The sequence below is a fragment of the Lepisosteus oculatus genome, chromosome 1, assembly GCF_040954835.1.
Source record: "Lepisosteus oculatus isolate fLepOcu1 chromosome 1, fLepOcu1.hap2, whole genome shotgun sequence".
Classification (NCBI taxonomy): domain Eukaryota; kingdom Metazoa; phylum Chordata; class Actinopteri; order Semionotiformes; family Lepisosteidae; genus Lepisosteus; species Lepisosteus oculatus.
In genome coordinates this window covers 67193788-67207755 of record NC_090696.1, presented here as the reverse complement: position 1 = coordinate 67207755, position 13968 = coordinate 67193788, and the positions used below count along the sequence as shown (strand labels likewise).

Sequence of the window (13968 nt, the reverse complement as noted above, 5' to 3'; positions counted from 1 at the left end):
GGGCAGTTCTCAGTGCTCTTCCTCTAGATGTGTTACACTACTGCTAAGCAGCCCTCAGAAGAGTAAGCAGGGGTTATTACCAAGGATGTTTCTGTTGAGTGTTTCCAAAACGTCTGGTCCAGCGAAGCACTGTTAGCCTTTGTTTTGTGTGCACTTTTCCATCAACAGATGGACAGTCTACTGTGTCTTCATTCCTGCAAGGTGAAGTTCTTAATATCACCGTCGATGTCGTCACCGTTGCTACACCCCCAAAGCAATCGTGTCCGTTCTCTGCTCAGTGGATTTGACAGAAACGGATATGCGCTTGGACAGGCTTGTAAACAGGGAGGTAACTGGAGAGAAAGTGGTAGAAATCTGAACAGCCGGGGTGCTTCAGATTCAACAGCGTGCTCTGATCTGTGCAGTAGGAAGGAATTCCAGACCAAATATCACCTCGTTCATGGTTGTGCTTGAGACAGGGGCTTCACGCTCAGTCCCTGGAAGGGCAGGTGTCTTGTGGTTTTTATTTTTTCCCCGAGCTGAGTTACATAGCTGGTATAATTATGTCATTACCCTCAGACCTGTAGTACTTACATCCACGAATGTAAGAATGATCAATCGTGAAAAACCTTCAGAAAAAGTAATTTAATTAGTGAAATAAATAACCTATTAATAATTTCATGGACTGCTCAGGTTGGAATAAAAACCAAAAGGCACTTGCACAGGGAGTCCCAACTTGGGTTCTGGAAATCACCTATCCAGCAGAATCTGCAGGTTTCTTTTTAAATCGCCTATTTCCAAAGATACCGAACACTTCCTCTGTTTTCAATTAAACAGTCATTGCTAAAATTAAAGACTTTATAGACTAGGGCTAAAATCTAAGTATGTTTAGCCATCATGGACGAAAGGTCTCTTAATTGATCAGATTATTTGATCCATTAGTAGTATATATGTGTTGCCAGTCTTTACTAACAGGTAAGACAGATAAGACTGACTGGATAGCGGCTCTCCAGGACCAGAGAGTGACCTGAAATAGACCTTCTCTGGGAATTGAGAATCAACCCCTGCTCTGCTCTTAAGATAAGGAAAGAAAATTCTATTACAAAAATGTAGTTATTTCTGTAATGTGCTGTTCTGCAATGTCAATAGCTCTTTCGATAAGATGTCCATAGGGGCCACTCCTTTTCCACAGTGAATACAGTTTCACCAAACAGTGATCCTTAAAACATGTCTAGCAAATTCTTGGTTTCTACAAAGAAGTACTTTTTAAAAATAAATACAGGCTGTGGAATGGCAACTATGTTCATGGGCACTTAGCAGTTTTTATTTCCCAGCAGGAATGAAATCCTGAATCACAAAATTCTAACTTAGCCTGGTTAAAAAGACTGAAAGTTTGTTTTTGGCAGCTTTTTAGACTTGCTAACCCATATCCAGAGGATGGGCGCCTGTATTCTCTGTCTCTGTGGGAGAGATGGATGGTCCAGACTGGAGGTGGCTGCTCAGCGATTCTCTCGTTTATGCACCCTTAGTAACTAGAGCACTTTGCCATTGGAGTTGGTTATAAGAAATGAAACAGAAGCTCTGTAAAAGTGTAGCTTTAAAACAAATCTTTTTCACATAGCCTGGTTACTTAATTGCAGATTTAAAAAAATATAATTGGATTGTTTACTTAAGCAGTATATTTGGACTTAGTGGTCCAATGATTTAAAGAGAAAATAATTTATTACCAGAGGTTATTTGTAGTTCTCAACTCCCTATGCTGAGAAGGACGTCTCTGAACTGTGCTGCGTCCAGCTATTAAATAAGTGATCATTAATGGATTTTTAACATAGATTAGTCTGATATATGCCTGTAAGGAACTAACTGCTTGTCTCCGTCTTGCTGAATGGTAACATTCTGTATGCAGGATAATTAGATTTATTTGTGGCAGTATGGAAATAAAAAAAACAAAATCAGCTGAAGCACAAGACCAATTTAAAGACTCAGGTTAAATTAATTTGGTGGCAATATTGGTAATGATATTTTCCATTCCTGTAAACGGGAGTAAGGATCTCTACGCAACAACAAAATGTGAAGTGAACACACCTTATATACAGCCAGGGTAAAGTTCTTTTCAGCAGTGAGGTAATCTGTGTTCCTTCTTCGGGCCATTATTGAGAGAGTTGCTCCATGTTAACGCAACATTTTAAAGGCTTCGTGACTGGTGCTGATGTCACTAATGGTTAAAGTGGTCACTAGCTGGAGACAAAAAAGATATTACAGTGCATTTTCATATGCAGCCTATCATATGTCATTAAACCTTTATGATGAATACTAGGAGTGCATGTTATTGTAGTTTTAAAATGTAATTGACTTTTACACAAGGTGTACTGAGCATCAAAAGAAACCTATCACTCTATAAATGCATAGTTTTGGAAAAATAAAAGCCGTGGGCTGATATTGGTTCAACCATTTGCCACGTGATCATTCATGAACGACTGTGTGCAATATTCAGATGACTTGTAACTGTTTCACGAGAACTAAATGAGAGAATTGATTTGGCACAGGTGATGAGATGATTTAACCTCTTGAGTCGCAACTGGTGAGTGTCAAGACAGAATAAATCAGAAAAGGAACCAATAATAAAACAAACATGCCTTTATGCCATGGGTTTGTTGAAATAGTACCTCATATAGCACTGTTTAGGCTTTGACTAAAGGCTTTTTTTCCTGAGCCCCGATGGACGCGAGTGAGTGTGGAGAGGACATGCAGAAAGATTTGCACATCTTTGCATCTTTGTGGATTTCCAAGTGTGAAGGTCTGGACAGGAGTTGTCTAGGCATTAGAGCAGTGGCTACAGTGACTGATGGTGATCTAACTACCTGGCACAATATTGATCAGAGCCCTGGGACCTGAACTTGCTTCTCCTCCTGCATGGTCATGCTGACATGACAGCATTCCAGAAGGATAATGCACATCTTCAAGCTGGTCATGTAAGCATGACTTTGAAAGAGGAGATTGTGACCGGCATACAACGCCAGCCCTACCTGCCAGACTTGAACCTCATTGAACGGGTGCGCGATGATTTGAGATGATGTGGGGCATCTAGGGCTCAGAGACCAGCTCTCCAATCTGTTATGAGAGGAATGAGGCAGGATTACACAAGACAGTATCCACAACGACTTGCAAGGCATTGGTTACAGATGTACATCTTTTATTGTTTCCGATGGTCTACTAGCTTGCGAGTTTCAGTTTCAGCCCCCAGTAGGCGATAAGCATAATTAATTTATCTAGGTTGTGTCTCTTCATTAAAGTTCAGTGCACCTGCTACAAAAATTACTTTGTGATTAAGTTATGTTTCTTTTGATGCACAGTTGTTTACTCAATATTGTAAAATGCAGCCTGCTCAAATTTGAGTCCGCACTTTTATTCCAGACCTATGAGAAGTTACTTGAACAGCATGACTGCACAATGTGAACCTCCTGCCACACAAACTGAACAGCCCCATGTTTTAGGAGATCGGAGGCAGCAGAATTGTTTTTTATTTTCTGAGGGTAGCCAGGTTGGTGTAAATCACCATACCTCCCGAGTTTAAAGTATTCAGGATGCTGAGGACCTTAGGTCAAATTCTGTGTGAAACAAAAGGGTTATCTAACCACTGAAAGACTACATTCAGGACACAACTGCCTGGTATTTGCAAGCACACAAATTGCTTCCAATCCAAGTCCACCGTTGAAGCTTCTGGGTCTAATAACTTCATTCTATTGGTCCAGGTGGAAAATGTGTGAAAAGGTGACTCAATAGGCAGAGTTGAGGCCAGACCTTGCCCTTCTCCTTCAATCTGATAAATCAGACTTTTTTTAAATAAGAATTTGAATTTTGTATGCACATGTGTACAGGCTCCTGGACGTAAATCTATGTGAATGTGTGAAAGTGCACTGTAAAAATGATATATTTATACAACCTTAACGTAATAAATCCAACTGCAATTGTTTATAAAAAAAACTGAAACCTTAAAAAAAGTTATTGCCTTACAACTCTGGATTCTAAAGCCAGAGCTAAGAAATATGCCAAAAGCAAAGAAAATATACTGTACTTACACTATGTGTAGTGTAACTCTTAGAGAATGAAACTGTGTTTACTACTTTGTAGAAAAGAAAAATATGTATTACATTTCACTTGTTGTATAAGCTGGAATAAAGCTTAAAAGAACCAGGCGTGGTTGGTATTGTCTGTTTCTCCTAAACCTGACAACAAATTCTGTAATTGAATTTTTAAAAAAGTACATAATAGAGGTCTTTAATGGCTGAAAGTGTTTTTTGGCTTTATAAACAGCATTTTGAAGCAAAAGACAGAATAAGACTTCCCTCTCTACTGTACCTACAGTAAGGGCTTTTCTTTCAGCTGTACATTAGGCTTTTACTCTGTACTGCAGTATTGAGTTAAAGCTGAATGAAGACACCAATGAATCACTCAATCAACTAAGCATTGCTTTATGAAGGAACAAGTAAAGGTTTATTCTATGCTGAAAAGAGAAGAAAACATTTGGTGTGAAGCCTGAAGAAGGCTCCACGGCCTAAATGGTGTTTCATTTTTCAGCGTAGAATAAACCTTTACTTGTTCCTTTGCAGCCAACGCATACTGACGCAGCTACCTGCTTGAATTGCAGTTTTACAGCAGAAAGTAGCCCACTGTGAGATGTTTTTTCCTCAGCTGGCTAGAGGGTCAGACTGATACCTTCCTCTTGTAGGAAGAGATAAATTAGTGATCGAATTCTTTTTAAATACAAGCCCATGTTTATCGATACACCCATGGGACCCCATCACTCCAAAACTTTTTTTTTAGACATTTTAGGTGCTGCACTGAACATTTGTATGTCTTACCATTTAAGACAAACTCAACACGGGACAACAGGTGAGTTTCAGAATCAATTTGTTATAAGGCGGTTACAATTAGATGTACATTTTATACAAACACTGTACAGATTTTGAGCATGCCACTATGGCACACAGTACCAGTATTACAGGTTTTTACGTAACCTGCGTCAGCTGCACTTATGCTACACCTATTTGTCCACAAATGTACATCTGAAGTTTGGCAAAAGTATCTGGACTAAATTAAAAAAAACTTTGTTCAATGGAAGTTAAGGAGAAAAAATGATATTTACTGTGAATTGACATAACTTCTAAAGTAGAATATGTTCCAGAAAGTACAAGTCTGACAATGAAAGGCCACTGTATAGAGAGGAATAAAATCCAAAATGAAGTGTTGAAACTGAAGCTTTTGTGTTTGGAGTTCATGGCCACACTGAAATCTTTCAAGCTGCAGGAAAGGAAAACAAACCAGGGCAGTTAAATACTGGGTAACATGAAAAATCAAAAAGGAAATTAAATATTCTGTAGTATTCTCTAAAGTAAAATCTAATAATTTGTGTATAAATTCGTGTTTAACACTTTTCAGATATATTGGGGAAAATAAGTCATATTCTACAGTACATATGCTGTGTGTATGATTTAGAGATGCCTAGTGTGATTGGGTCACCAGACTGAGATACAATGCCTTTCACCAATTAGTATTCTCCACACAATTCCCTGCTTTGTTATGACTGCTTTACAAACAGCAAATCTGGGAGTCACACTGAACTTTTCATGAGATGAAAGCTTTGCAGTCGCGCCAGTTTCTTCAGATGCTGGGCTCTTGGAGGGGTACGGGCTGCATGGCGACGTTCCCAGGCTTAGAGCACGAGCTCGCTGGGCATCTTCCCTCCCATCAGTCCTGCCAGGAGGTTGTTGGCAGCCAGCACAGACATGATGCCCCTCGTAGAGTAGGTGGCACTGCCAATGTGTGGCAGGATAACTGAAACCATCGTGGGAAAAAATGACAAGTAAGAGCACAACAAAATGAAGAATGCAGACTGTAGTTGATTCAGAGACTCACTGATTGCATTCTCAAGTGGTTATCGCAATTCAGGAGTGTCACCATGATATCTAGAATCTTAAGACTTTAAATGTAACTTCTGCTTATGTCTGTGCAAAACACTGCACCTTGTTTCTTTTGAAATATTTGTTATGGAAGTAAACATCTGCACTAAAAGGAACTTTATACTAGTACATATGAGCTAATTAATATCACTTAATTAATTAATCACTTAATTAATATCACTATAAACAAACTGTTATATTTCACAAACATCACATACGACTTACTGAAATGTAAAGTGGCAGACTGCAAATGTGAACTACAATTTCAGCCCATTCTGGATCCGACTCTTTCATCTGCCACTCACAGTCTTGGTCTTACCGCAGTTCTTCAGCTTCAGAAGAGGGTGGTCAGGGGGCAGGGGCTCAGGGGTGGTGACGTCCAGACCAGCCGCAGCTATCTGTCCACTGGACAGGGCCTCGTACAGGTCCTCCTGGTTCACCACGGCACCTCTGGACAAACCAGAAAACAGAAATACCAGCTGGATGTGCCCCTTTATCTCACCTTGCTCCAACTGCACACTCTGCCTATCAAAGCCATAACAGAAACGACACAAGTCGAAGAAAACGAAGAAGTCAGGTTGCCGGACGTGTGCATTTTTATACCCTGGACAATAAATGCCCTTTTATAAAGCTTTCAGTATCAACCACAGGCAACTCTATTCACCAAATGCCAGAATAATGTAGGTTTTAAATTAGCAATCAATGAAGAACCAGGGATATGACTTCTATAAAAATAATTTAGTTTAGTTAAATCTTGATGCCAGACTGTATGTAAACTACCGACATCATGTTCCCCGAAGACTGCAGTTGTCCATTCCTGATGGATATGAGCGCACACAGTGCCCAGATAAAGAGCACATGGTTCTCATGTGGGCAACGAAGGCAGTGGGACCTTTCTGGCACCTGGGCTGGCGTTCCGTTTGGTCATTAGGAGCGGTCAGTGTATTTGTTGGAGGGGACAAGAGCACTTGCACGCCATCTGATGTCTGTGGGGTTGAATGCATTTTAACTGCCAGGCTATGGTGCTCTTACCTCACTGAGGTACACGGGCACACTTTCCTCTTCCCCTTCAGGAACAGGAGGACAGGGAGGAGGGTTTCATATTTTAGAGATTTGTGTCATTCTCGTGACATTTGATATGGTATTAACAGGTTCAACCATTACTTCGCTCAATCAAATACATCCGATTAATTACATATTTCCTATGAAAAAATATCATAGAGGAGTAACATTAACAGCAAAGCAACTGCCTAGTTAAAACGTGGTCTGCTGTACCTGCTGGAGTTGACAAACACTGCGGTTTTCTTCATTTTGCCAAAGAAGTCCTTGCTGCACAGCTGTTGCGTTTCAGGAGTCAAAGCACAGGACACAACCACAAAGTCGGACTCTCCCAGTAGTGCGTCCAAAGGCACTGGAGACAAGAGGGCTGGGAATTAGGATCTTCCGGATTGACGCGAGCTCAAGAATGGAGAGGGGCAGCACACAGCCCGTCTGCTCTCCCGCTGTGCCCCTTCCCTCTGTTAATTAATAATAATAATAATAATAATAATAATAATTGCTTACACTTATATAGCGCTTTTCTGGACACTCCACTCAAAGCGCTTTACAGGTAATGGGGATCCCCTCCACCACCACCAATGTGCAGCCCCACCTGGATGATGCGACGGCAGCCATAGTGCGCCAGAACGCTCACCACACATCAGCTCTCAGTGGGGAGGAGAGCAGAGTAATGAAGCCAATTCATAGATGGGGATGATTAGGATGATTGGTAAGGGCCAATGGGAAATTTGGCCCTCGGATTTACGTCTCATCCGAAGGACGGCGCCTGTTTGCAGTAGAGTGTCCCCGTCACTATACTGGGGCATTAGAACCCACATGGACCACAGGGTGAGCGCCCCCTGCTGGCCCCACTAACACCTCTTCCAGCAGCAACCTTAGTTTTTCCCAGGAGGTCTCCCATCCAGGTACTGACCAGGCTCACACCTGCAGAGCTTCAGTGGGTTGCCAGTTGTGAGTTGCAGAGTGATATGGCTGCTGGCTCTGTTCCTACAGGGGCTGTTTCTCCCACATCAGCGTGGCCCCATCCTGCTCTCAGCCTGCACTCACAGATTCAATTCACCACAGCAGCTAATGTGCACTCGCCTCCCCTGCCTAATAAAACTGATAAGGGGGCAGAGCAGTGGCACTGTGGCTAAGGATCTGCGCTTGTGGGTGGAAGGTGGACCGGCAGAGGTCCCCGAGCAAGGCCCTTAACCCCAGCTGCTCCAGGCGTGCCGTATAAATGGCTCTGACCTCAAGCTTCTGTCTTCCCGTCTGTGTCTCATGGAGAGCAAGCTGGAGTATGCGGAAAGACAAAGTCCTAATGCAAGAAATTGCATATGGCTAATAAAGTGATCTCTTATGTGTAGAGAGAGTATTGGGTGTGACTCAACTAGCACAGGGCAGGGCAGCTTAGCTGCCTGAACAGGCTGCTCAAACCCCCTATGTAGTCTGATGCAAGGGTGTAAATGGGGTGGTTCCAGAGGGATGCAAGACACAAAGGGAAGACCTGCGTTTGAGATTTATATAAGCAGGCGAGTGGAACTGTGCGAGAATAGGAGACTGAGGACCTAACCATCCTCCTGAAGTTCTGTTATATACACGAGCAGGTGGGGCTCGTTTGGCACAACGGTTTGCGCTCGTTTCAGTTTTTCCCAGCTGTAGACACTGCAGTGGATCAGCAGAAAAGATAAGTGTCGTGTATCTAGCCCTTACAAATGTCCCCCACCTAAGGTAGTAAGTCTGGAAGATGCAGCACCTGGTGCTGACTTCTACAAGAGCCGCCAGTTTTTCAAAACCATGCCTGGATGAAAGGGCAGCCCAGTGTGCTCTATCAGGTCTCCCGTCAACCCTCATCTCCGCACTGCTTGCCCTGCGGCTCTTACCAAACTCTCCTTCCACCTCGGAGGCCTCTGGCTTGGGTGTCCGCCCCCAGTATAGCAGACGTTTCACTCCAAAGGGCTTCAGCCTCTTGGCAATGGCCAGACCTGGAGGCAACAGAGGCATGGCTGAGTCACACTGACGTCTTTTCATCATGAAATTCAGTACGTTGGCAGCAACTTGAATCATTTTTTTCAGAACTATGAAGAGGCCGACATCGTACCTTGAAAACGTCACATGAGGAACCTTAAATTTCCTTAAACTGCAGTGTTTCCTTGAAATGTCAACATGGCTTGGCTTAAGGAACAATACTGCTTAACTAACTTCTTGTAGTCATCAAGCTTCTAGCAATCAAATACGCTAGAAGGCCTCCTCTCATTTAAAACCTCTCGTATTCTTTAAGTATTGGTCATCCCCGACACGATATTGTCCTGTTTTTTACATGTATTTACAGAATACATGTTTGTGTCTCTACCATTTTGCTTTTGAAACTTAAAAATAATAAAAAAAATGAAATGTTTGCCTTCTACATATCAGTGACGGACTGTCTGAAGCACAGCCGAATCATTTCTCGTCATGCTTCTACAATCCAGAAAACTAGAAAGGCGTAATTTTCTGACGATGTTTTCAGATTCCTGCGAAAACAGACAGCTGGGGTAGAACTCAAGTGGCTGAAGGGCTTAGCCATCCCGTAATTATCCGTTCTCTACCATGGGGCACTCTGCTACTCTGATAATGCTGCAATAGCACTATCTGTGGAAACTTTTCTACTGCACACAGCTCCAGATAGCACCATCCCACTGAGTGGATTTCACAGGTCATCACAGGGCACGCTATCACTTCATGTTACTTTGAGTCTAACGATTCCGAGTCGTTTCTAACCTCCTCAGAGGGAAATCTAAATCCAGCTTGGGGCGATTCAAAAATCTGTTACCTCAAGAACAGCTCCAGCTGCATATACTCAAGAGTCAGCAGCAAGAGGACTTTTCAATATCTGCCTACAGCTGTCATCTAAAAAGCTGAAATAAAATTCACTTTGCCTAAAATTACAGTTGGTCATCCGAGTATTCAAAATGTCGACGCCTAGAAATGTTGCAGAAAAACACACAGTGCTGATTCTGACTCTTGACAGTGACACCAAGTTGATTCGGACAATAATTCCAGTGACTGTGTGCAATGCCTTGTTTTAAACAGGCATCCACCAAAGTGAATCATTAGCTGGTTTATCTATGAAGTTAATCTTTATGAGTGTGATGTTCCCTGCCAGTACTATGCAAAGGCCAATGACCTGGCATGATCAGATTATCTGTCATTGGTGGCCTCAAACTATTATTAAGTATTTCTTTAATTTGTGCTTAGGCAATTCTTTAGGGTTGACCATGTTAATGCTTCAGTGGCAAAAGAAATACCTATTCGTCCAAGGCCAATGACACCCACGGTGCTCCCAGACAGGCCATAACCACACATCCACAACGGCTTCCAGGTGCTCCAGCCTCCACTGGATGAAAGAATCAATGTCAGAGGGCGAAGATCAAAGGTCATGTCCCCTCCCTTCGCAGAGCGGAAATATAAACCTTTCAGCATTCCGCCCAATAACAACACAACTTGCCTGGTTAGATCACAGAGGTCGTTCAAGGCTGCCTGGGACAGCAGCTGAATGAGAGACTTATAATTACCGTTAGGTGCTACAGGAAGAGACGTTACATTAGAGACAGGTACACTGTAATTTCTTAGCCATTCTCTCACCCAGGGGGGGACAGTCTAGGATGAGCTGCAGAAGGAGTATGGCTCAGAAACTTGAGAAACTTGAGAATTAAGAAAAAGTAACAGGCCTTTTACTTTCCATGATGTGTTTGTTACCATGAGGGTCACCAGTTTGGTTTCATGACATGATACTTCCAAGAGGAATATTTCACAGTTTGAACCTGCGACACATCTCGCCTCCTGACTAGTGGGAAAGTTAAAAAAAACAAAACGAGGCCCGACTCAGGCAGAAGCCGGTGTGAAACAGGAACGGGAACAGGAACCGATGCACACGCTCCCCGCATCCAACTACACGAGTCGGCTTCTGTGCCGAGACTTACTTCTTCACCTCCGCCACGGCCTCCGGGATTCTCCGTGCTGTGGCCAGCAGGAGTGCCACGGTGAGCTCAGCTGTGGCATCTGTCAGCACGTCAGGAGTGTAGCCGACTCTTATGCCCCTGAAACACAGCCAATGAGCAGCGAGGTGTGAGACAGCACCGCAACGCGGAATCTGCACTGGTGAATCCTGCAGCACCTGGCTTGGCACAGAGAAAGGGACACTAGAGGAATAAAGCACCAGATCCTGAGACGATGGAAACACTTATATCTCTCATGATCCTAGTCTGTGGCTTAAACAGCCACGTGTAACTTTAGGCAGACACGTGGCCTATTGGAGGAAAGATATGGGGAAGGCAAGGGCTGCTTTTGGATCTACTGAGGCTGTGAGGCACGAGAGTTGGTGGTGCTGACCGGTTTCTGATGTCTTCAATGGCAAGGTGGTCAAAGCCGACAGACAGAGTGCTGATGACCTTCAGATCCGGCCCTGGAGACGAAGACCAAAAAAAAAAAAAAGCAGCTCTAAAAAAGTCTAACAAGTCAAACAAACTTCAAAAACCGAAACAACATTGTTGACATCAATCCGTTGGCACGGGGAGACGACAGCCACAAGATGGCACGCAATTATTAAGTCACTAAAACGAATGACTAATCCCATGAATTCTCATTCATCTCGTGGATAATCTCCTATGAGAAAATACATTCAGAAGCTTACCGGCATGAATCATTTCTACCCACCGCTGTCACATAAGCTCTGGCCTCACCTTTCTGACCTGGAAAGAATCTCGCTTTATACAGTATAACCGCAACTACAGCAGTGGCTTTTTTTCTCTTTAATATTAGAACCTGCCCTTTTGCCTTAACAGATGGTATTGTGAGAAATGACCGTGATCATAACCAAAACACACATCAATTCCAAGTGAGTTTACGTCAGCGTGACATATTTTGAATGTTGGAAACTGCACTGCATAATTTGCCGTTTTTAGTTTATATACACGTTATACTTCCACCACGTCAGGACCACAACAGGGTTTTTTTTTTTGCCCTGCCTGGGAAGGTATCACCCCCCCGCACCAACGCGGCTCCAACGGGGAAAGGGAAATAAGGCGAGAACGGACCCACCTGCAGCATCCAGCACCTCCTGGTCGATATTGTCCGACAGAAGACAGAGCAGCCCCCGAGCCCCCGACACTCCCTTCAGCAGCTCCGCCTGGGGGACGGGCTCGTCCGAGTCCCACAGTTGCACGTGACATCTGAGACACACACAGATCCACGCTGCGTTACGCGTCACGCATCGTGCACGAAACACGGGGCCTCTTGGGACGACTTTCATCAGGGAAAATGACAGCAGCTTCGGGGACTCAGGGTGCATACAGATTTGATAATATCACTACAGGACCGGCGAGAAGCGTGCCCAGGATGACTGTTTGCAGACACCGTTCAGCTGCGGAGGACTTCTTCTGTGTTGCTACAGATGCTCGATTAGAATACTGTAATACACAGTGATGAAAGCACAATGGGAAGCACTTTTCCTGAATTATGTTTATATGCAAGTATATATCGTGTGTAGGTGTGAAATATAACATGTAAAAAAAACTGGGTGGCAACTAAAGGTTAAGTGATCTCTTATCCTATAATGCTACTAAAATATTACTGTGCAGTAAGAGCTGTGAGGGCTTGCATATTGGTAGATGGCTTCAATTAGATAGTTCTTTGGGGAATCTGTCTTGAAGACTGAGGAAGAAACGTTACTGTTGGAAACACCAAGCTCATGAAAAAGACTCAGGTGCAGTATTTATGTTTACATATCATTTCTGTCTTCTATTGCAGACAATGTTGACTAGGCAATAAAAAAAGCAATCAATGTTAGGATATATAGTTGTATAGTGTAAAATTCAAATCAAGGGTTGACGGTTTTCCATTGAAAACTGCTTTACATACAGAAGGAAATTTACCTTTTCCACCACTAAAATGCAGTATTTTTCTGTAGCACTAACCATACACAGGTTGCCTACTGTATGTTCTCTAAACGTTGAAGTAAAGGTTTAGTAATTTAGGTTGTAATTATTATTTTTAAATTTCGACTCTAATCCCCGCGGGTCTGTTTTCTTTTCCTTCGAAGAATTTTGCCTGTGGGATTCTGGAAGAATATTTAAAACAATCCTGTATTGTTATTTTTGATAGGGATTCACTTACTGTAACGTTGTTTCTTGTGGACTGGAAAGGTTATTTTTGAGTGAGTTTCGTTTAAAAGACACAAAGACAAACAGAAGTTCAGAATATCTTAAAGGAGTTTTTTTTTTTCACCAACAGCACACCTGTAACTGCGGCCTGCTGTACAATTCTGACCCAATCAATGAACGTTATTCACAATACATTTAAGTACACGTCTTACGCATATTGCGTACTGTTGCAATTCTAAATCATGAAACGATCCCTGTTAAAAAAGAAAATCAGCCTCGTTATTCCAGTAATTTACTATAAATTACTAAAGCATGCGTAATTCTTAATAAAGCATGCTAATCTGTTTTTTTTTTCAAGTTCACATGCACTTTTAACTGCACTTGCACACACACACACACATTCTACAGCACCGACACAGTAAACTCAAGGAACTGTAAAACGCTCACATCCCCGACTGTGACAAAACCTTCAGTCCCTCCTGGGGTATTCTCCTAGTGACGAACACCTTCACGAGCTGCTGAGCGGCCTGCATTTGGGAACACTTGTACGAAAGCAAGAGAGCGCTTGTCTGCAAGGGGACAAGGAAGAGAGGAAAAAAAAAACAACTCGAGAGGCTTCACGGGTCCAGTTCTCTGAATGAGGCGTGCGCACCGGCGGGACGTCGTCTACGTGCAGTCGCTCTCGCAGAAGAGCAGAGAGCGCCACCTCGTGTTTTCCTTTGGGCCACTACAGTAGTGTGCAAAGGACCCACCGTCTCGAGTAAAACCGCTTACGGCATTCTGACAATTACTTTGTGACACTTGTTTTCATTCGTTTTTCGACCGACATAAATACACGACACATAAGC

At 43.0% G+C, this 13968-nt stretch overlaps 1 protein-coding gene across 1 annotated transcript; it reads right to left on the bottom strand.

Annotated features, from left to right (window-relative positions):
* Positions 1-4873: 4873 nt before the first annotated feature.
* Positions 4874-13804, bottom strand: LOC102694674 (glyoxylate reductase/hydroxypyruvate reductase-like). Its single transcript, XM_006630031.3, has 9 exons — positions 13568-13804; positions 12060-12190; positions 11352-11424; positions 10943-11059; positions 10268-10356; positions 8864-8965; positions 7215-7350; positions 6259-6389; positions 4874-5814 (listed from the first exon to the last, which is right to left on the bottom strand). The coding sequence occupies exons 1-9, from the start codon at positions 13651-13653 to the stop codon at positions 5693-5695; spliced, it is 987 nt and encodes a 328-aa protein (XP_006630094.2). The 5' UTR covers positions 13654-13804; the 3' UTR covers positions 4874-5692.
* Positions 13805-13968: the final 164 nt, after the last annotated feature.

Coding starts and splice junctions, on each gene's coding strand:
- LOC102694674 (XM_006630031.3), bottom strand. CDS start 13,653: ATGCAGGCCGCTCAGCAGCTCGTGAAGGTGTTCGTCACTAGGAGAATA. Junction 8,966..10,267: donor CATTGGCCTTGGACGAATAG/GTATTTCTTTTG, acceptor TGTTGCCTCCAG/GTCTGGCCATTGCCAAGAGG. Junction 7,351..8,863: donor CGAGGTGGAAGGAGAGTTTG/GTAAGAGCCGCA, acceptor TCTTGTCTCCAG/TGCCTTTGGACGCACTACTG.